At 48.6% G+C, this 23,003-nt stretch overlaps 1 protein-coding gene across 5 annotated transcripts in view; it reads left to right on the top strand.

The window, feature by feature from the left end:
* The window catches only part of AGO2 (argonaute RISC catalytic component 2), a 115,601-nt gene that overhangs the window by 39,777 nt on the left and 52,821 nt on the right, over positions 1-23,003 (top strand). For 3 of the 5 annotated variants that reach the window (XM_024345294.3, XM_024345295.3, XM_016959913.4), the window contains exon 2: positions 10,694-10,886. In XM_024345294.3, coding sequence (XP_024201062.1) covers positions 10,694-10,886 — 193 coding nt within the window. Of the gene's footprint in view, positions 1-7,097; positions 7,274-10,693; positions 10,887-23,003 lie in introns of those variants that run through there. The other 2 variants (XM_063816613.1, XM_063816612.1) reach the window with 2 other exon arrangements.

The raw sequence follows: 23,003 nt of genomic DNA, 5'->3' as shown, positions 1-23,003 counted from the left end.
TATATATATTATATATTATATATAAAATTATTATATAATTTATATACATAATATATATTATATAATACATAATATATATAATTATTATATAATATATAATTATAATATAAATAATTATAATATATACAATTATAATATAATATAATTGTATATAATATAAATAATTATAATATATACAATTATATATAATATAATTGTATATACAATTATATATAATATATAACATTTATATATTATATAATATAATATTTAACATTTATATATTATATAATATAATATTTATATATAATTATGTATATTTTATATGTCAGGCTATATATATAATATATATAGCCTGGCATATAAATAATATATATATAATATATATATATTATATATATAGCCTGGCATGGTGGCACACGCCTGTAGTCGCAGCTATTTGGGAGGCTGGGACAGGAGGATCACTTGAGCCCTATGATCGCACCACTGCACTTCAGCTTCGGCAACAGAGTGAGATTCTGTCTCATGAGATAAAATAATAAATAAAATAAGATATAAAACGAATAAATAGAAGCATAGAGAAGAGTGGAAAGACTATAGCTTGACCACTCAGGAATAATCACGATAAATATTTTGTTTTATAATTCTTCCTTAAGTTTTCCCTTTCATACCCCAAATGTGTATGTGTGCATAATATAGGACAGATGGGATTGCATCAAACACCATTCTGAAGCTTTTTCCCACTTACCAGCACATGGAGCTCTTGCCGTGTGATCGATGGAGAAGCAGTGTCACTGAACTGTCCTCACAGTTCATTTAACCCATTTTCTCCTGATGGACCTTTCAGTCCTTCTCAGTCTTTTCGTGTGTAGACGCCTGGGTATTTCCTTAGGACAAATGCCTAGGTGTTGAGTTACCAGATCAAAAGGCTTGTAATTTTAAAAGCCTTCTGAAACAAGCTTGAAATCTCCCCACATGGATGGGAGTGGCCATTTTTTCTCATGCACTATCCAGTCATATCCCTCACCATTTCCTGTTGGAGTTTTTGATTTCATTAATTTATATAAACTCTGTATATGTACGTTTATACCTTTAGGTTTGTGTATTTATGATGTCATAAAAATTTCCCAGTTTGTCATGCAATTAGAGAAATACACACACACACACACACACACACACACACACACAGTTTTTTTTCTTTCCGTCGAGATGGGGTCTCACTGTGTCAGCCAAGCTGGAGGGCAGTGGTGTGATCTCGGATCACTGCAGCCTTGACCTCCCCAGGCTCAAGTGATCCTCCCATCTCAGCACCCCCGAGTAGCTGGGACTACAGATGCATGCCACCATGACTGGCTAATTTTCTATTTATTTTTATTTTTTATTTTTTTTTGTACAGATGGGATTTCGCCATGTTTCCCAGGCTAGTCTCGAACTTGTGGCCTCAAGTGATCCACCTGCCCCGGCCTCCCAAAGTGCTGAGATTACAGGTGTGAGACACCACACCCAGCCAAAAATCATCTTTTGCAACCTCTTTTTGGTTCTAAGAAAGAGGGCCGGGCATGGTGGCTCATGCCTGTAATCCCAGAAAGAGCATTCCCACCCCAAAACTATAAAAGGTTATTAAATTTTAAAATATTTCTGTGGATATTTTTGTTCCATTTAAAAATACTATCTATTTACAGTTTCTATTTGAAATTTATTTTGTAATAGGATGTGAGAGGGAGCTCACCTTATTTTTTTCCTTCAAATATTCAGAAAATTGTTCCGACTGAGTTATTTCTCTCCTGTCCCCTTAACTGGCAAGCCCCCTCCAGCCAACCCGAGTGCTGCCAGTGGCTTGCCTGCCCATTCAGGGAGATGGTGATGGTTTTCCTCCCTGCCCTCTTCTGAAGACGAGCGCCCTGAGAGCAGGAGTAGGAGGTGCTCAGGCAGTGTAGGGTGAGTGGCATCGTGCGTTGAGGTAGAGTTTAGGAAACCCTTAGTGCAGGGCTTGGCACCGGCAGACCTCACTGGTGGGCAGGTATTCTGTGCTCGTAGATGGAACTGAGTGAACCTGGTGAGGATGGATTGTCATGCATTTTGTTCCTCCAGCTCCTTTTGTTTGATTTAAGCATAGTTGTTTTCGATTCAAGGCAGCGTGGCCTGGTGGCAAGGCTTGTGTGCTCTGGTAGCCGTGAGTGCTGTGTGTGAATCCCAGCTCTACCTGTCGGGTGTCCTTGCAGACACCTCGGACCACGTCTGTAGGATGGGGATCCCGCCTGCCTTGCCCGTGGTAAGGATTAAAGGAGCTGATTTGCCTGAAGGTGTCTGCATTGTACCTGATGCAATGGTGGTGGCCGTTGCTTCTTCAATTATGGGAACTTATGTTAAAAAGGGAAGTAAACATTTTATGTAAATATTGAGAAATGTACTAGGGATCTAGGATTAATCCGTTACCGTAAAAGGGCACAAAGTTTTTTTTTTTTGTTTTGTTTTTTTTTTAACTTTCCTAGCTGCTTAGCACAGATACGAGGCATGAGGGTGGCAGATCAGTGTATGTCGGCTGGGCACAGTGGCTCACGCCTGTAATCCCAGCACTTTGGGAGGCCGAGGCGGGTGGATCACCTGAGGTCAGGAGTTTGAGACCAGCCTGGCCAACATGGTGAAACCCCGTCCCTACTAAAAATACAAACATTAGCTGGGTATGGTGATGCACGCCTGTAATCCCAGCTACTCGGGAAGCTGAGGTGGGAGAATCACTTGAACCCAGGAGGCAGAGGTTGCAGTGAGCCGAGATCGCACCACCGCACTCCAGCCTGGGCGGCAGCGAGACTCCATCTCAAAAAAAAGTTTTTGTCTATTTTTATTGATACGTAATAGGTGTATATATTTTCAGGGAACATACATGTGATAGGTCAGATTCTTGTATGTTTTGGGTGAAAAAAGGATTCAGTTTGAAGAACAAGACTCTTTCTGAAGTACAAGAGATGTCACATGGACCCACATCAGGGCGGTCAGCTGATTTGATGGCTGATGTTGGTGGAGGGGCAAACTGGAAATCACAGTCCTAGCCCTGTGGTCTGCTGCCCAGGTGCCCTGGCTGTCACCTCACCCCATGGAGCTCCTGGCTCCTCAGCTGTGCAATGAAGACAAGTCCAAGAGCGAGGACATGAGAAGAGACAAGAATGTGCTGGAAGTCTTGTACTGGAGTAATGTTGATGCTGGAGAAATGCTGGCTTCTTAGTTGAAACAGGCTGGGTGCCGTGGCTCACGCCTGGAATCTCAGCACTTTGGGAGGCCAAGGCAGGAGGATCACTTGAGGCCAGGAGTTTGAGACCAGCTTGGGTGACATAGCAAGACCCCTGTCTCTACTAAAAAGGATAAAATATAAAATAAACAAACAGTAAAGACTATTTGTAAAAGGTAGAGTAATAGCCTTCCTATGGATGCCTTATGGTTTTGTCCTAAAAACACTTGGGATTGAGTCCTAAACCCATAAGGCATTTTTACTAAGAGTTGGTGTAACAACAAGATATTCTTTTATTCATCTGTGTATTCATTCAGTCAACAGTTGCACAAAAACAGACACAGTCCTTGCTATATTGCAATGCCTACATTCTAGTGGGAGAGGCAGATACAGAGTCGGAATCACAAAAGAAATCTAGAGTTGAAACCAGAAAAGGCTGCAGAGAAGAGTCAGAGAAATGTACGCGTAAGGCATTCTTCATGTCTCCACTGAGAGGTGTCAGGCTTCGAGCAGCCCTGGACCAGCATGCGGGTCTGTCTTGGTAGGGCCGGTGGTTGAGATGCTGTGGTCTCATCAGTTGCCTCGATTGGGGAATGTTTCTGTAGGAGATAACTTATATTTTACCAGTATTCCTTTAATTCCTCTTTGTCTTTATTATAGTATTTTTTTTTTTTTTTTGAGACAGAGTTTTGCTCTTGTTGCTCAGGCAGGAGTACAAGGGTGTGATCTCAGTTCACTGCAACCTCCACCTCCCAGGTTCAAGTGATTCTCCTGCCTCAGCCTCCCAAGTAGCTGGAACTACAGGTGCCTGCCACCATGCCTGGCTAATTTTTGTATTTTTAGTAGAGACGAGGTTTCACCATGTTGGTCAGGCTGGCCTTGAACTCCTGACCTCAGGTGATCCACCTGCCTCAGCCTCCCAAAGTGCTGAGATTACAGGCTTGAGCCACTGTGCCTGGCCTTATTACAATATTTCTAATATTGTTCAGTAAAGACAGATGGTGGATCAAAGAGGATGTTTTTGACTTGTGAGGAAAAATGTATTCATAATTTATGGGGAAAAGTTTTCTTCGTAAAGATCACAGGGGTGGCTTTCAGGACCATTTCTCAAAGAGATAATGGTGGTTGCAGTTTCAGGTTGAACCACAAACATTTATTTTAAAAAACCCCAACAGGAAATTCCGTGTTGATGGTTAGTCATCTGCGGGAGCTTAGGTGTTTGTTTATAGTCAGTCCTAGACTGTACGGGTGTGTCATGCTCTTCCTGTGCACGCTGTATTGCTCACTAAAATAAGGTTAACATATTTTCAGGCTATTACTCATTAAACCAAAAGAGGGGAGCAAGTGGTTTAGGGGTGATCATCAGTCTGATCTGGAGGCGCAGGCTGCCTGCATCGGCCTCAGCAGCAGCATTCCAGTCTTCCCTGGGGGGGGGGGGTTCTCCCTGCTCTCCTTGCCCAGCACCTTCTACAGCCCCTGCCTTTGGGGTGACTGCTCCCCTGCTCACGTTGCCTCCCATGGCCCATTCTTTTGGTGTTGCCAAGAACCAGGCTGAGACAGGTTGGAAATGCTCCAATAATTTCTACTCAGGGAGAACAGAAACGAAAGCCTTCCAGGAACCGCGCCTGCAGAACACAGAAGTGCTCAACAGAAGTGCGAAGATGCTGCTGAGGACAGCTCCGCTGCCCCCGCTGTGAGGACTGCCCCCACCCGGGGCTGCACCCAGAGCTTCCTTCCCTCCTTCATTCCGACCCAGCCTTCCCATGGGCCCAAGGGAGTGAAGGCAAAAGCTCCTTCTCAGGGTGCGGATGCAGCCAGGGAGCAGTGGTGGATGGCTACATCCTGTGTCCCCATGCCCACAGGAGGAGGGTAGGGGCCGTTTCCTAAGCTGGGACCCATGAGGTCCTGAGGCTGCAGCAGGATCTGTCCCCAGGGCAAAGGGGGCCTAGGGCTCTGGTCATGGCCCGCGTTCCCCGGAACGTCTTCTCTGAGCCTGTGCACCCACTCCCTGTTGCCACATTGAGACCCCCTTGGTGGCATCAGCTGGCTCCTGAGACGATGCCCCTGGTTCCGAGGAGCACTGATGCAGTGGCTCCTGCTCAGGGCTGGAGGGTGCACTCTTCCTTCCTGATGCAGAGCTCTGGCTAGAGGCAGGAGCAGCCTCCCCTGTGGAGGTGGGTGACCGGTGGCCAGCAAGGTGGGTTCTGTTGACTCCCTTCCACCGTGGGGCATGTTTGTGCCTCCGCTTCCTCGGCGTCCATTTTCGGACAGGTTTTGTGGCCAGAAACCTGGGACCCCCATCTGTGCCTCTGCTTCCTTGGTATCCGTATTTGGATGGGTTCTGTGGCCAGGGACCTGGGACCCCCATCTGTGCCTCCGCTTCCTCGGCGTCCGTGTTTGGGCAGGTTCTGTGGCCAGGGACCTGGGACCCCCAAAGTGCGAGGGTTCCTTTTCCTCCCCGTCTTGTCACATTTGACTTTTGGTGTGTCCTCACAGATCTGGGGGGCTCCAGAGCCCCTGTCGAGGTCAGTTTGCCCCAGTTTGGGAGTCAGACCGGGGGGAGGGGGTAGAACGCATCAGCTGGGGACCCAGCTCCAGCCATCCCTGCACAGCTGTGACGCCTGGGCCAGACACGTCTCTGTGAATGTGGGCTGGGTGAGGCTTTGACTTTGGCTCACCGTGGGCTCATTGGTGGCCCGGGCCTGGCATGGGAGACAGCATACAGTTGTCTGCACTCCGGCTGACAGGAGCAGATGTTCCGTCTGCATTCCCAGCACACATTCTGAGACCGTCTCTGTCCATTTCACCAAAAAAGCTGCCATGACTGTGTTTAGCGTCAACTTGGGTGGCCATAAGGGAGGCTTGCTTGTGTAGACAACAGGTGAGTTGTCACCCTCGTGTCCTGATTTTAGCAGGAGAGTACAGCTTGATAGCATCTACTCTCTGGTCTGTACTCACTGAGCCATCACTCCGTCCTGTTCTGCGGCTCGTGCTGACGGCACGGATCTCGGTGGCTGCTGTGCCATTGCCTGACCAGGGCATCCTGTCCTGGCATCACAGAGACCATGTCTGCAGCTGGCTTGGCCCAGGGTATGGCACAGAAGTGTTTAGCAGCCCTGAGCTATCCTTCTCACTTTCTTTGGCCTGCACATTTTCTGGCTGATGCCCAGTGTAATGAATGCAGAGTTCTAGGAGGACCATCGGGAAGCATGGCTTTGAATAATGACTCACTTTGGAGCTCTGGAAACAGCTTTGCGTGTCATTTGGGTGGCAGATGTTTAACCGTTTACATCCCCTGATTCATGGGTGCTGAGCACTGGGCCGGCTTCCTAGGAGACAGCCATGGGCCCCTGTGCCAGCCTCACAGCGAGGCTGCCACCCAAGCTCAGGTGGCAGCTGCGCAGCCTATGGGTGCTGACCCGGGCCTGTGGTTCACTCGCCGGTAGCCAAAGCGGCTTCACGGAAGAGCTGGGCTATTCATTTATTTAATGACTCTGAATTTCTGCAGCTGCTCTCCCCACCTCAGGGTACACGTCTGCGGGGAATCCTGGCAGGCCTGCACTTTATTCTTCATGCACCAACTTTCCCCCATCCCTGTCCCTTACTTAGATGGCCCTCAGGGCAGGTGGCACAGAGTCTGCTCCACATCCCTCCCTGAAAAGTCGGGGAGGAGCCAACTCCGAAAGGAGTTTCTTCAGGGGACCACCTGCTCCTGCAGGAGGCTCGCCTGCAGCCCACCTCTGCTGACGTCCGCTGTGTATACTGAAATTTTTGTTCCCCGTGACCCAGTTGCTCACACAGGAAGCCGATTACTCATTCACTATTTTTCCCTTTCACTGTGTGAGATGCGGCTCTAAAAATGGAATCTTAAACAAATGTGCTGAGTGATGCCGATTCAGTGAACACGGCACGGCTGTGTACATGACGCTGCGCTGGGTTCCGGGCCTTGCCCTCCGAACTCGCTCTCTAAGGAATGGGTATGGCCTTAAGTGCAGAGGGCCCGCCAGCCCTGGGCCCCCGGGAGCCATCACCCCTCCCAGGAGCAGCTGAGGTCCCTTCCAACCACAGGTACACCTTACTTTATTGCCCTGCACAAAGAATGTATCCTTTTTTCCTTCCTTCCTTCCCTCCCTCCCTCCTTTCCTCCTTCCTTCCCTTCCTCCTTTCCTCCCTCCCTCCCTCCCTCCCTCTCTCCCTCCCTGCCTCACTCCCTTCTTTACTCCCTCCCTCCTTCCCTCACAAATGGAATGTTTGTAGTAGGCTGAGGAACTCTTTTGGCGCCATTCTTCCAGTAACATGTGCTCACTTAGTGTCTCTGTCAGCATTTTTTAAGCAATAAAATATTTTTAAATTAAGATATGTACATTATTTACACACAATGCTATTACACACTTGGTAGACTACAGTATAGTGCAAACAACTTTTATATGCACTGGGACACCAAAGCATTGGTGTGACCTGCTTTATTGTGGCAATCTGGAGCCGAGCCTGCAGTGTGACTGAGGTGTGCTGTGCTAGAATCCTGGGATTCCTGAATGAAAGGATTTGCCTTTCTGTTCCCAAAGGTTTCAACCTTCAATGCAGAGACAAGACTAACACTTATGGAAGCAACTGGAAGCCCATTTAAAATAAGACTGGTTAGTTGCCGGGTAGGACATGTGGCAGGGCATGCCACCTGTGGCCTGGGGAGGAGGTGCCCGTGGGGTGTCTGGAGAGAGCGTCCACGGAGAGGTGGAACCTCGATTACTCCTTGGAGCATCCTTGGAGGATGGAGGAGATGGGGGAGGATGGCTGCTTCCAGTGGGCCTGGAAGTAGTGGGGAGGTGAGGTCGAGTCTTGGATGCAGGCCAGGGATTTGGGACTCGGCTGTTGGACAGGCAGTGGGAGCCAGGACCTGCTCCGTGAATGCCAGTGTGGTGGCATCTTCTTGGTGAAGGCATCCCAGATGTCTCCTCCTTGTGGGCTTTCGTTTCTTTAACAGAGAGCACATGGAGAGTGCATCCCTAGGTGGTGTTAGAATTCCCTTTTGGAACCATCCGTGTCAAATGTGACAAGTGCGTATGTGGCCCATCCGTGTCTTGTGGCCTCTTGTACATGTGGTCCACACCTTGGTGCATTATTCACCTGTCGGGGCCAGGGGCTCACAGCCCAGGGTGGGCATCCAGTGCCCTTCTTGTCATCCCCATCTTCCTCGTGCATGGGGGTTGTGTCTGCACACTTCTGCTCTGTCTGCTCTTGCACGCTTTGGCTTTGATCCTCCAGCTTGTATCTGCAGCTTACATGTGGGACTCCCTGTGAGTGATCAGAGTAGATTTCAGGCACCCCAAGGTCTCAGGCCTGCAGAGGCGTCCTTGGCAGTGGAGTTGCCTTCCTGAAGGTATGGGAAGGTGGACCTTCCCTGGCCCCTCTGCCTGGAAAACTTTTACATCTTTAACTTGTAATTTTATATTCCACGTGCCTTCACGTGAAGTATCAGTATTTTCATTATTGAAAGCTAGAAGCAAGAAAGAACTATCTTAGGAAATTGCATATTTTATGGATTACCGCTGTGTTTTCCCATTGCCTTTATTCACAGGGGTTAGTACCAGGCTGCGTGCAGGTTTCCCGCCTCCCATGCCAGGTGTTGCAGAGCAGGTAGTCTCGGGGAAGCCTTCTTAGGAGAAATAGGGTCAGCCTGAGCCCTGGGCCCGAGCTGCATCTGTGCCTGGACTCTGCTTGGGGGCCCGGTGGAGGGGCCTGGTTTGGAGCCGGCCCGGCAGCTTTGCTTCACCTGCAAGTAGCTCGTGTTCCAGCCCAAAACCTTCTTGCAGCCAGCGGTGTGCCCCTTTGTGGTATGGTTGTGAGGCTCAGTTAAGTAACTGCATGAGCACCTTGTAAGCTGGGAGTCACCGAAGGACAGTGACTCTCCTCCCCGAGAGGAGCGTGCCCGACCCTGAAATCGAGATTGGCCACAGGGCCGGATTCCCGGGCTCTGTCCTAGACGTTTCCTGGGAGCCGTCTCACTGGGTGGTTGGAGCCACCTGAGAACAGGGCCACGTGTTGGCAAGCGCTTTGTTCTACTCCGGTGTGGCGTAGAGAGAAGCTCAGTCGGTCCTCAAGGGAGTGGCTGTCTCCACTGAACCCACCTGGACTGTGATGTCCACTCCCTGTCACGGTCAGGGTCCTTGCTGGGAAGGATCTTGGTGAGCTGCTCAGCTTATGAAAAGTCATCAGATGTCATCCTGTGGATGACTGACACCTGGAAACTGTCCCTGGTGGCAGCATGGGCGCTGCTTGAGGACTCAGTTTGTTTGTTTGTTTTATTTATTTATTTAGAGATGGAGTCTCGCTCTGTCACCCAGGCTGGAGTGCAGTGGCATGATCTCGGCTCACTGCAACCTCCGCATTCAAGCGGTTCTCCTGCCTCAGCCTCCTGAGTAGCTGGGACTACAGGCACGTGCCACCACATCCAGATAATTTTTGTATTTTTAGTAGAGATAGGGTTTCACCATGTTGGCCAGGCTGGTCTCAAACTCCTGACCTCAGGTAATCTACCCGCCTCAGCCTCCCCAAGTGCTGGGATTATAGGTGTGAGCCACTGCACCCAACCTGACTTTATTTTTGTAGCCTTGGCCCAGGGCATGGTGCCCAGCCCACAGGGGCACCCACTGAGTGCCATTGAAGGGTGGAGTGTCGTGGAAGTCTGTAGATGTGTCATCTATGAAGTCATGGCGACTTGGTGGAAGGCCATGCTGCCATGACCATTTCCAAATGGTGTAACTCAGTGAGTTTAATAACCTTGAAAGCCTGTTAGTTTTCTCATAGGAAACAAACAAACAAAAAAACAAATAATTCAAGGAGTCTCTGAGTTTTTCTAGGTCAGAAATACAGTAAGAACAGCTCATATTATTTTTAGTAGAGTTCTTTTTCTTTCCAGTGAATGTCAATAGGGATTGAAGTACATGTGATTTTTTTTAAATGGAGAAGGGTTGTCTTTTTTTTAAACAGACATTTGAGTGAAAATTGAAAGCGTTCTATTATTGAAAAATGTTTATTTTTGTAAATCTACATTTTGAACTTTACTAATATGGAGCCACTGAAAACTTGAGTTGGGATGAAGTTTCTGCCGCTTATGCATAGTAAAAAGCGCTTCCTGAGTAAACGAGCGGTTTAAGCAGCAGCAAGGGAGGGGCACCGCCTTGACACTTTTGGGCTCTTTGCCTTGTCTCCCGTGCTAGTAATTCATGCTGCCTCATCTCTCCAGTGTCTGAGACAGGAAGAAAGAACAGGAATGGACATAGCAAGTTTGATCACCAATGAGTTGTTATGATACATTTTAAGTACATTATTGGCTTGACGTTGAGACGCCTCCTCTGTGGAATGCAATATTGGCCTGGACGTGAATGGAAACAGCAGAGGGGGGCATATAGTGGCTTGGGGCCGCGGGATGGGAAGGGCCGCAGAGCAAGCCTGCTCCCCCGTTAATGGGTGTTCTCTCTGCCATTCCAGCACTTGCACCTCCTGCGCCGCCGCCCCCCATCCAAGGATATGCCTTCAAGCCTCCACCTAGACCCGACTTTGGGACCTCCGGGAGAACAATCAAATTACAGGCCAATTTCTTCGAAATGGACATCCCCAAAATTGACATCTATCATTATGAATTGGATATCAAGCCAGAGAAGTGCCCGAGGAGAGTTAACAGGTATTACGTTTCATCCTTCATGACCTGTGTAAGTGGTCTGCGCGGACAGACACGGCATTTAAACTAATCAACTCTGAAATTCTCAGCAGATCCATCTGGGTTTTTTCCAGAACGTTTCAGCTGCATTTGCTTTTCAAAAACAGTTTTTCAGAGTCAAACCTACGGATTGAAAAAAATATATATATAAATATATACCAAGTTTTTGTATCGAGACACAGTTTCAGGATAGTGAAATACATACATCGTAAATGCACAACTGGAAGAATTTCGACAAATGTATATACTGATCACCCTAGAAAGTTGCCTCATACCCTCTTCCGGTTACCCCCAGCCCCTAAAGTCACGGCATTCTGATGTGTGTCACATAGATTAGTTTCCAGGTCTGTATAGTGACACACCCTCAATCCCGACTGCTTTTACTCAGCAGAATTTATGAGACCCACCTGCGCCATTGTGTGTATTTGTAGCTTATTTTTATTGCTAAAGAATACTCTATTGCCTATTTCGTAGTCTGTTTTTCATCTTCCTTTTAAACACATGGGCAGTCTAGGCTGTGGCCATTATGAATAAGACTGCTGTGAACGTCCTTGTTGAAGTTCTTTTTGTGGAGGTGTTTTCGTCTCTCTTAAATAAATACCTAGGAGTAGAATTGCTGGGCCGAAGGGCAGCTGTGCGTTTAGCTGCATGTGAACCTGCCAAATAAATGGTGTTCCCATGCTCCCATCACGTTTTCCTCCCGTCAGCTCCGCTGAGTGTTTCCGAGGCCACCCACCCCCACCAGCACGCGGTGTGGTCAGGCGTGTTTTTTTGTGTGTTTCGGTGGGTGAGTAGTGGTTTCTCATTGTGGTTAATTTTCATTTCTCTGGTACCTGATGAGCTGAGCATCTTTCCATGTGTTTATATATTATTTTCATCGATTAAGCGATATATTATTTCCAGCAAAGTGTAGAAGTATTTTGCCTGTTTTGTTTTGTTTTTTTTTTACTGAGTTTCTTGTCTTTTTGTTATTGATCCGTGAGAGTTTTTAGTATATTCTAGATGTACATTGCATTTGTAAGCATCCTCCGGAGCGACAGAACCAATAGGATAGAGATACAGTCATGTACCGCATGACAACGTTTGGCCAGTGACAGACACATATACCACCGTGGTCCCAAAAGATTGTAAGGGAGCTGAAATCATAGCCCACGTAACGTAGTAGAGCAATGCGCTACCCTTTCTGAGTTTAGATTTTTTTATTTTTTCTTTTGAGATGGAGTCTTGCTCTGTCACCCTGGAGTCCAGTGGCATGAACTCAGTTCACTGTAGTCTCCACCTCCTGGGTTCAAGTGATTCTCCTGCCTCATCCTCCCGAGTAGCTGGGATTACAGGCACCTGCCACCACACCTGGCTAATTTTTTGTATTTTTAGTAGAGACAGGATTTCACCATATTGGCCAGGCTACTCTTGAACTCCTGACCTCAAGTGATCTGCCTGCTTCAGCCTCTCAGAGTGCTGGGATTACAGGCATGAGCCACTGGGCCCGACCTAGGTATATGTAGATGTACACATCCTTACCATGGTGTTACAATTGCCTGCCATGTTCAGCAGTCGTGTGCTGTACAGGTTTGCCGCCTAGGTGTGTGGTAGACTCTACCTCCTGGGTATATGTAAATATACTCTATGATGTTCACACTGCAATGAAATCGCCTGAGTGAATTTCTCAGGCCATATCCCCATGGTTAAGCCACGCATGACTGTACATATATCTGTAGATATGAGAGGGGATTTATTAGGGGAATTGGCTCACATGATTGTAGAGGCTAAGATGTCCCACAGCAGGCCATTTACAAGCTGGAGACCCTGGAGTGTCAGTAGCGGGGCTCAGGCCAAGTCTGAAAGCCTTATAATCAGGGAAGCCAAAGACCTGGAACCCACAGGGCTGCTGCTATAAGTCCTAGAGCCCAAAGGCCAAGGGAGCCTGAAGTTCTGATGTCCGAGGCAGGAGGAAGACAGTGCCCCAGCCCCAGGAGGGAGAGAAGAAATCACTCTTTCTCTCCTTTTTTTTCTGTCTGTGCCCCCAGCTGATTGGATGGCACTACCCACACTGGAGGCAGATCCCCACCTGGTCCCTGACTAACACGCAGTCTCCTCTGGAAGCAGCCACACAGACATGCCCAGAAGTCAAGCTTTACCAGTTCTCTGGATTATTCTTTAATCTAGACACATTGGCACCTAAAAATCACCATCATACAAGTCTATACTGGGAATATTTTCTCCTAGTCCAAAGTTTGTCATCTCACCTTCCTGATGGTGTCTTTCTTTTAATGAGTAGAACTTTTTAGTTTTGTTGAAGTCCAATTTATAAATTTTTAAAAATAGCTGTTACATAGTGTATTCTCTCTAGGAAATTTTTGCCTACCTAGGGATCATAAAGATATTCTCCTGTTTTTATTTTAGAATTATAGTTTTTGCTTGCATATTTAGTCCACGATCCATCTTGAATTAATTTTTATGTATGGTGTGAGGTAAGGGTCTGTTGAAAATACTTTTCTTTCCCCACTGATTTACCTGTTGACCTTTGAAAAAAATAATTTGATTGTACAGGTTGAGTATCCCTTACTGAAAATGCTTAGGACTAGAAGTGTTTCAAGTTTTCATTTATTTATTTATTTATTTGAATTTTGGAATATTTCCGTTATGCTTACCAGTTGAACATTGCAGATCTGAAAACCTGACACCCAAAATGCTCCAATGAGCATTTCCTTTGAGCATCATGTTGGTGCTCATAAAGTTTCAGATTTTGGAGCATTTTGGATTTGGGGTTTTCAGATTAGGGGTGCTCAACCTGTATATGTGTGTGGATCAATTTCTGGATTCTCTTCTGTGTTGTCTTTAGGCCAGGAACTCTTGGTCATTTTAACTATAGTTAAGTGGTAAGGCTTGAAATCCGATTAAATAATTCCTCCAAATTTGTTGTTCTTCACAATTGTTTTAGCTATTCTAGATCTATTGCTTTTCCAAGTATATAGAATAATAAATATAAACAACTTATCAATTTCTGCTAGAAAGCCCCTTTGAATTTTTTATTGTGGTCACTATGAATCTAAAGTATGCTATGTTCTTGGATGCTATTATAAATGGTTGTGTAAATTTTTCTTTTCCTGGAATGGTGGGGAGTGACTGCTGTTGAGTATAGTGTTGATTTTTGGGGTGGTAAAAATGTTCTAAGCCATGGTGATGGTTGCAGAACTCTGAATATGCTAAGAGAGAGAATGTCTGGGGACTTAGTTCTCATATCTGTAAAACTAAAGAGTTGGATTCACTCAACATGTCCAGAGTATGTTGAGAGTTCTATGAGGTTCTTTAAATATGCACTTACTAAAACCATGTATTTCTGAACAAAAACTATGTGCACCACTGGGTTAAGCAGCTTTCTTTACTAAAGGTCTTCCTAGATCTTTTAGTATATCTCACTGCTGTGTGGCTCTCCATCAGTGGGACTGCTGGTTTGTTTTTGCGTTTCCCTGGGATAGAACCCTGTGTGAATCTGTGATTTAGGGGGTACTCCTAGAACCAGAATGAGAGCATAAAGCAGTATACACATTTCCTTTTTTTTTTAGAGATAGGATCTTGCTCTGTTGCCCAGGCTGGAGTGCAGTGGCATGATCTGGGCTCACTGCAACCTTCACCTCCTGGGTTCAAGCGATTCTCGTGCCTCAGCTACCCGTCCGGAGTAGCTGGGATTGCAGGCATGCGCCACCACACCCGGCTAATTTTGCATTTTTAGTAGAGACTGGGTTTCACCATGTTGCTCAGGCTGGTCTCAAACTCCTGGCGTCTTGTGATCTGCCTGCCTTGGCCTCTCAAAGTGCTAGGATTACAGGCGTGAGCCTGTTTAGTAGAGACAGGGTTTCACCATGTTGCCCAGGCTGGTCTCAAACTCCTGGCCTCAAGCAGTCTGCTCACCTTGGCCTCCCAAAGTGCTGGGATTACGGGTGTGAGCCACTGTGCCTGGCCCACATTTTCTGGGCTGTTGACTGGTGCGGTAGCAGGGGGGCCCTTAGGCCATCGACCACAGTACACAAGCAGCTTTCTTTTACGAAACTAGGCATGGCCAAGGCTTCGTTATCTGACACCAGAAAGAAGCTGAGGGTGATGAGAACGTGATGTCTTTCCAGGACTGTGCTACTACACTCCTGTGGTTTCGCCTGCCAGGCTCAGGTCACGCAGTTGGTAAGCAGCAAATGCAGGGCAAGAGCTGCATGCACGGGGCCAAGGCCAACCTGCTAGGCTATGAGCAAGCTTGAGAGTGGCTGCCTAGACGTAGGAACCTTTAGGCCCTATCTCAAAATTATAATCAATCAAAACAGCATAGGAAAATGTCAGAAGTAAAATGTTTGTGCTCACAAGACCTGTGTGGGAGCCCTGGCCTACCTCCTGCCTCCTCCCATGACCCACGTTCCTGAGACCCCCCGCTCACACATCAGTTGCAATGCCCTGGGGGTGCAGTGGTGGCTGAGGCAGACACGGCTCCTGTCCCCAGTGGGGAGGTGGATGGTGCTCATGGTCAGCGCCGCTGGAGGGGAGCTCCGAGTGGAAAGGGAGATGAAGGTGGGGCCCTGAGCCCGTCATGAGTCTGGGCTCCTCCGTCGTGCTGCTCAGCATCTCCTTCCCGTTTCTCTTACCACACTGCAGCCTCTGTGAGAGCAAGGATGGCGTCTTAGTCGTGAGTTCCCAAAACCTTGTGCAATGCCCCGGGTAGATGTTTAATGAGTCCAACACAGAGGCTTTATCCAAGGCCATGAGAAAAATGCCCTTGCACCTCAGTCACCTCTGTGACATTCTGACAACTACACAGTGAAGCAGCCTCAGTGCCCTCAGGCCCTGCAGTATAGTCCACCCCTTTCCCGGGGCTGCCGGGGTGGGGTTTGGTGCAAGCAAGACCCCTCCTCCCAGGAGCGTCCCGTACAGCTGTGGGCACCAAGGTGGCTGCACAACACAGCCAGTCTTGAGCCAGCCCCGAGAAAGAATGGGGGCAAGGCCCGCACGACCTAAGCCTTGCTGAAGTCACGTGGGCCTTGCCCCCATGCTCTGTGCCAAGAAGCACGGGTGGGCTGCGAGGAGGAGGTGGGCTGTGAGGAGGAGGTGGGCTCCTCTCCCTTCCCCTGCCCCTCTTCCTCCTTGTTCGTCTTGAGCTCCGTCAAGTGGCCCCAGAAGAACCAGCAGATGCGATGGCCCTGTGCCTGTGGAGCAGGGGGCCAGGCAGCGTGGCTGTGTCACACTCAGCCTTGCGCCTGGAGCTCTGTGACTCTGGGCATGAGCCACTCACGGGAATGCAGGTGGACCCTGCCTCTTTACAAGACAGTCTGGTGCGGGTATTGCGGGTATTAAAGCAGAAACATCGTGTACCCTCTGACCCACCCGTTCTCCTTCTCAGTCTCTATATCTCAAGGAGATGTATAGGATGACTACTCTGAAAAAAAAAAGAACAACAAAAGACACCATCTAAGTATCAGTAGGAAGTGGTGGGTTAGAGGAGTGCGCTGGGGCATGCAGTGTGGTGCTTAGCAGGAGTGGAGTGGGGCTCCCAGGCTGACCTCCAAGCTCAGAAACACAGGCAACTAAGTAGCAAGTGGTTAGGTGGTAACACTAAAGCACATGATTACTGCGTCTGTAGTTCTAGACCTAGTGGCGACATTGTATACAGTTAGGAGGAAAGATCCCAAAGACACAGAGTAGGAAAATGGGCGCCTCAGAAGTGTGGGTTTGATACTATGTGTATAAAAATAATAAAACAATGTATTTCTGGATAGCTGTGTGTTTATGTGAAAGCATAGGTTTGAAAAGGATAAGGTTACTTCTTAGAATGGGGATTGAAATGAGTGGGTACTGTAGACAGACTTTTAGCTTTTTGGTTTTTTTTTTCTTTTTGAAACAGTGTCTCCCTCTGTTACCCAGGCTGGAGTGCAGTGACGCAGTGATGGCTCACTGCAACCTCAACCTCCTGAGGTCAAGCAATCCTTCCACCTCAGCCTCCCAAGTAGCTGGGACCACAGGCGCGCACCACCACACTCCACTAATTTTTAAATACGTTGTAGAGACGGGGTCTCTCTGTGTTGCCCAGGCTGGGACTTTTAGCTTTATCGTTATGTGAAACTTTCGGTGAGAATGTATTAAGGCAAAAGCTGTGTAATTAGAAATTAATGAAAGGATGACATTTGTAAAAGAGGGAACCTCTCAGAATTATGACAAAAGGGCAAACAGGCAAACGGGGCAGACACTTGCTTCTCTGCATTAGCAACACGCTCCGGCTTCTGCGAGGCGGCCCCGGCCATGTGTGGGGTGCTGCTTGGCGCTGCCCTTTCCCTGGGTGGTGACTGAAGAGGGAGCTGTCCCCGCTAAGAACTTGGCAGAATGAGCACTAACAGCTTGGCCGTGGTTCTCCTTTTCCTTCATTTCAACATGGGTCACTCTCTTAGAGGCTGGGGGCCCACTGGTGGACGGAATGCATGCAAATGAACTCCTGGGCTGTCATCTTTTTTGGGAGGTCAAGGGCAAGCCTGAGACCTGGGTGGCCAGCAGAGCTGGCTCTCCAGAAGCAGGGACACTTGCTCACTTTCCAGTGCCTGCGCTGGATCGAAACGAAGAACCAGATTCAGGGACTCCTGGAGCAGGGTCCCCAGGTGGCTCCATGGGCTGGCTGGGAAGTTAGTGCCTCACAGGTACAGTTTCACTTTGGGGAAGTGAAAATCATTTGTGGACAGAGGGTGGTGATGGTCGCACAACAGCATGGACACACTCAATGCCGCTGAACTGAACACTTAGTTGAAATGGTCAATTTTATGTTATCTGTATTTTATCACAGTTTTACAAAGAAAGAAAATTAACTGCCAAATACGTGGTCATGTGTGTTTGAGGAGGGAAGGGACCCCCCATGTTAGAATTAGGCAGCAAGGTGCCATCCTGCTGCCACAGCCACGAGGTCCACTTTCTCTGCTTTACACAAGATCGGCCCCTCCTCACCCTCAGCAGTGGGCCCCGAGGCACGGGGGCTGCGAGCAGGTGGCCAGGGATGCTCTCTCTGGGCGGCGGAGGCCTGAGTGGTGGCCAGGATTGTCTGCCGGCCGACTCCACGGGTGTGCATTGTCGCCCCTCAGGGCACTGCCTCACTGACATGACCGGACAGCCTCCTTCTCTTGAGAGATCCGCCCAGCCCAAGCCGCACGCCGTGCTGGGTGTGCAGGATGAGCTGGACCTGACCCCGCCTCCACGGGCCTGCAGGACCGTCAGTGAGCGGAGTGATCATGCCGAGTGCTGGATGGTGCTCGGAACAGTGAGTGTTCATCCAGAGGAGTGTCTCCAGTAGTGGGGCTCGGTTGTATTTCCTTGAATCCTGGGTGTGTGTGGTTGCCTGCCATAAGTCATTGAGAATTGTGTCCTGCCCTCTGTCTCCTGCCACCCCCATCCCTGGGCCTGTTTCTGGGCTCTGGACTCTGGGCTCTGTCCCGAGCTCTCTGCCTGCCCCAGCGCCATGGCCTCCCTCCAGGTGCTCCTCCTCAAGAATACCTGCCAGCCTTTGTCCTCAGATTTCCACTTCTATTTTAGGATGAGTTTGTTAAATCCTATCAAATAAAAATACATCCCTCTCTGGATTTTTACTGAAATTACCTTTATGTAGGCCTATGATCTTTAAAAAAGGTATACACTCCTGTAAGAACCACCACAATCAATAGGACATGCTAACAACCCCAAAGCACCTGCCCCATTGCAGTTAAGTGTGTTGTCCCTTGCCCCAAGGCAAACACAGACCTGCATTCTGTCAGTGTAGATTGTTTTTGCCTGTCAAAGAGTTTCCTATATGTGGAATCATTATCATTGTATACCTGTTCCTCCTGGTGGCTGGCTTCGTTCCCCAGGCATGTTTCCTTTTTTTTTTTTTTTTTTTTTTTTTGAGATGGAGTCTTGCTCTGTCGCCCAGGCTGGAGTGCAGTGATGTGATCTCGGCTCACTGCAAGCTCCGCCTCCCGGGTTCACGCCATTCTCGTGCCTCAGCCTCCCGAGTAGCTGGGACTACAGGTGCCCGCCACCACATCCAGCTAATTTTTTGTATTTTTAAGTAGAGACAGGGTTTCATTGTGTTAGTCAGGATGGTCTCGATCTCCTGATCTTGTGATCCACCTGCTTCGGCCTCCCAAAGTGTTGGGATTACAGGTGTGAGCCACCGCACCTGGCCCGCCAAGCGTGTTTCTAAGACACCCGTCGTGTTGCGTGTAGCGGTGGATTCAAGTATTGCATTGTGCGGGTGTGGCATCATGGGTTTGTCCACTCATCGGCTGATGGACATTGATTTGAATTGTTTCCAGTTTGGAGCTGTTATACACATTTGTATGCAAATGTTTGCGTGGATGTGTGTTTTCATTTTTCTTGTGTCAGAAGTTGCTAGACAGAGTGGTAAATAGACACTGAAACCACACTTTTTCCCCAAAGCAGTTGCATCAGCCTCGTAGAAGAGAGCATTTCCCTCCGCCTTCACCAGCTCTTGGTATTGTTACCCTTTCTGATTTTAGCCTTTCTACTGGATGTCTGTGGCTTCATTTCCATTTCCCTAAAGCCGAGTGATGAACACCCTTTGATGTGCTTACCCGCCATTTGTGTATCCTCTTCTGCCATGTGTCTGGTCAAATATTTTGCTCATTTAAGTTGGATTATCTTCTTACTGAGTTGTAAGAATTTTCCTAAATACATTATGCATACACGTTCTTTGTTAGATGCGTGTCTGTGTGATTATGGAATATTTCCTCCCAGTTGATTGCTCATCTCTTTGTTTTTGTTTGTTTGTTTTTGAGATAGAGTCTCACTCTGTCATGCCCAGGCTGGAGTGCAGTGGCACAATCTCGGCTTACTGCAACCTCCGCCTCCTGGGTTCAAACGATTCTCCCGCCTCAGTCTCCCAAGTTGCTGGGATTACAGGTACCCACCACTACACCCAGCTAATTTTTTGTATTTTTAGTAGAGACGGGGTTTCACCATATTGGCCAGGCTGGTCTCAAACTCCTGATCCCAAGTGATCCACCTGCCTCCCAAAGTGCTGAGATTATAGGCGTGAGCCACCGCGCCTGGCCTTGTCTTTTCGTTTTTATAATGGTGCCTCTCTCTCTCTTTTTTTTTAAGAGATGGGTGAAAGTTTTTAATTTTAATGGAGCCTAGTTTATGAATTTTTCCTTTAGGGACATTTCTTAGAAATTTTTGTCTATCCCAAGGTTTAGGAACGTTTTTATGTTATGTTTTCTTCTAGGCATTTCTCAGTTATAGCTTTTAGGTTTATAACCTGTTTCATGTTAATTAATTTTATAATGTTAAATACAACCTTTTGTTTCTGGTATCGACTGAACTTTGACATGATGATTTATTTTTGAACATGTTGGTAGATTCAGCTTGTTAATGTCTTGTTCCTGCTTCTGTTTGTAAGTGATCGGCCCATGATTTCTTATACTCTTCCTGTCTGGTTTCAACCTAAAGGTTTTGCTAGCCTCATGAAATGAGTCAGGGTGTGTGCCGTCTTACTCTGTTGAGGTCAGGTTTGAATTAGGCCAGAATGATTTGTTCTTTGAATGTGAGTAGAACCCACCTTCCCCTCCAATGGAGCCATCTGCACCTCAAGTTGATTGTGCAGTCCTGGCCAGGGAGATGAGGGCCTCCGAAGGTTGGGGACCCTTTGTAATGTTTGGAGAGTGCAGAGGAATGAGCTGTCCTCTTGCGAGAGCTGCAGGGCATCCCTTGTCTTGGGCAGCCCAGAGCAGGTCAGGGAGGTGCCAGGTGAGATTGTGCCCTGGCTGCCAGGGAGGTGCCAGGTGAGATTGTGCCCTGGCTGCCAGGGAGGTGCCAGGGGAGATTGTGCCGTGGCTGCCAGGTAGGCATGGCAGGGATGGATGCCGGGGCCATGCTGACGGCCTTCGGGGCTGTTCCCTGCCCAGGCTGGATCTCCCAGCACTGTCAGAGGCGGGTGCAGCTTGGTGGAGCCCTCAAAGATGTCACTGAGAGGCTCTGGGCATCTGCCACGGGCACTCCCCAGACCGCAGGTGTTGAGGGCAGGTTAGCTGGATCCCTGAGACCCTCTTCCTGTGGCTGTTGGAGGTGGACCAAGCAAAGCCATTCTGAATAAGGAAAGCCCTCCAGGCCAGCTTGCCTCGACTTTTGGGAAAGGAATGGAAGGAGCTGGCAGGTTCTTGCTTCCTGAGAGATGACTGAGGCTCTGCCCAAGAGAAAGACCATTCTAGCCACGCTCCAATCCCACCTCCCTTCAGAAGTCTGTCAGTGACTCCCCCGCCCCCACCTTACCCTGCTGGTGGACTCCTCTCTCGCTCTTTACCACATCCCCTGAGCTGGCATTTCCTGGTAAAAAATCAAGATGTTAAGCACCCCATGGGCCTCTGCATTTCCCTCACATGGGCCTTTGTGGGCAGGCAGGGACCCCAGCTCTTCATATTTGCACTTTATCAGGCATAGTGTGCGAGGGCAGGCATTTAGTGAGTTGGGTCAAAATGCCTCAGAACCCCCCTGAGCTGGGCACAGTGACTCATGCCGGTACTCCCAGCACTTTAGGAGGCAAAGGCAGGAGGATTGCCTGAGCCCAGGAGTTCGAGACCAGCCTGAGCAACATAAGGGAGGCCCCATCTCTACAAAAAAATTTGAAAATTAACTGGGCATAGTGGCCTGGGCGTGTAGTTCCGGCTGCTTGGGAGGCTGGGATGGGAGGATTGCTTCTGCCTGGGAGGTCAAGGCTGCAGTGAGCAGTAATCATGCCAGTGTACTCCAGTGATAGAGCGAGACTCTGTCTCTAATAAAATAAAATAAAACAAGCACCTGAAATGCCAGGAGAGTACCATGCCAAGCTGGTACCTCTTTGGAACAGAGCTGAAGGCCAGCAGGAGGTTTGCAGAGTGTGTTTCTGGAGGCCTCTCTGTCACGGTGGGGGTTGGGGGGTGGAGGGTGGGGGTGGTGGATCTCTGCTCATGGAGCCCTGCAGAGCAGCTCCCTCGCATCTAGCAGCCTTCTGCCATTGGAATGCCTGAGCCCCCAACACCAAAACCCCAGTCTCTCCCAGCAGCAAGCATCCGTCTCATACCATGGCTCTGCAAGTGGGCTGAGGTTTGGCTGGGCCCCTGGGTCAGGCTGGACTGGAGGGGCAGCAGCACCCAGGACTCATTCTTCTGGCAATCAGAGGAGCACAGAAGGCCAAGCCAGTCTCACAAACCCCTTGACTGGGGCTACAGAGCAAATCCTAGTGGCCACAGCAAGGCCCACAGCCGAGCTGAGCCACACCTGTCAGTCTGTGTGCACAGTGGGTAGCTGTGCAGAGGCATGGGCGCCTGACCCTACCTCCATGGAACACAAATGTCACAAGCTCTGTTCTTCTCGTCAGTGCCTTCACAGAGCTCCGGAGGTTCTGGAAGTGTCTGTCATCTGCTGTATGTGGCATATAAAGTGCCCAGCGTGTATCAGGTTCTCCCGTGTTGCACTAAAATGCACGAGCACAAACCCACTCATGGGTCTAGTTTGCTTCTTTATAGAAGTTGGAAGTCATGTTGCCCAAAGGAGCCACAGGTCTTGCAAAATTGCTTTAAAAATAGCATCAGAGGGCTGGGTGCGGTGGCTCACGCCTGTAATTCCAGCATTTGGGAGGCCAAGGCGGGTGGATCACTTGAGGTTGGGAGTTTGAGACCAGCCCGGCCAACATGATGAAACCTTCTATCTACTAAAAAAAAAAAAATACAAAAATTAGCCAAGTGTGGTGGCCGGCACCTGTAATCCCAGCTACTTGGGAGGCTGAGGCAGGAGAATCACTTGAACCCAGGAGGCGTAGATTGCAGTGAGCCAAGATCGTGCCACTGCACTCCAGCCCGGGCAACAAGAGCGAAACTCCGTCTCAAAAAAAAAAAAAAAAAAAAAATTAGCCGGTCGTGGTGGCATTAATCCCAGCTACTTGTGAGGTTAAGGGAGGAGAATTGCTTGAACCCAGGAGGCAGAGGTTGCAGTGAGCTGAGATCACGCCATTGCACTCCAGCCTGGGCCACAAGAGCAAGACTCCATCTCAAAAAAAAAAAAAAAAATAGCGTCAGAAAAATGTCCTTGTAT

Source organism: Pan troglodytes, chromosome 7 (genome assembly GCF_028858775.2).
Source record: "Pan troglodytes isolate AG18354 chromosome 7, NHGRI_mPanTro3-v2.0_pri, whole genome shotgun sequence".
NCBI lineage: Eukaryota > Metazoa > Chordata > Mammalia > Primates > Hominidae > Pan > Pan troglodytes.
The sequence above is the reverse complement of the archived record's forward strand: the minus strand, read 5'-3'. Positions and strand labels throughout refer to the sequence as shown.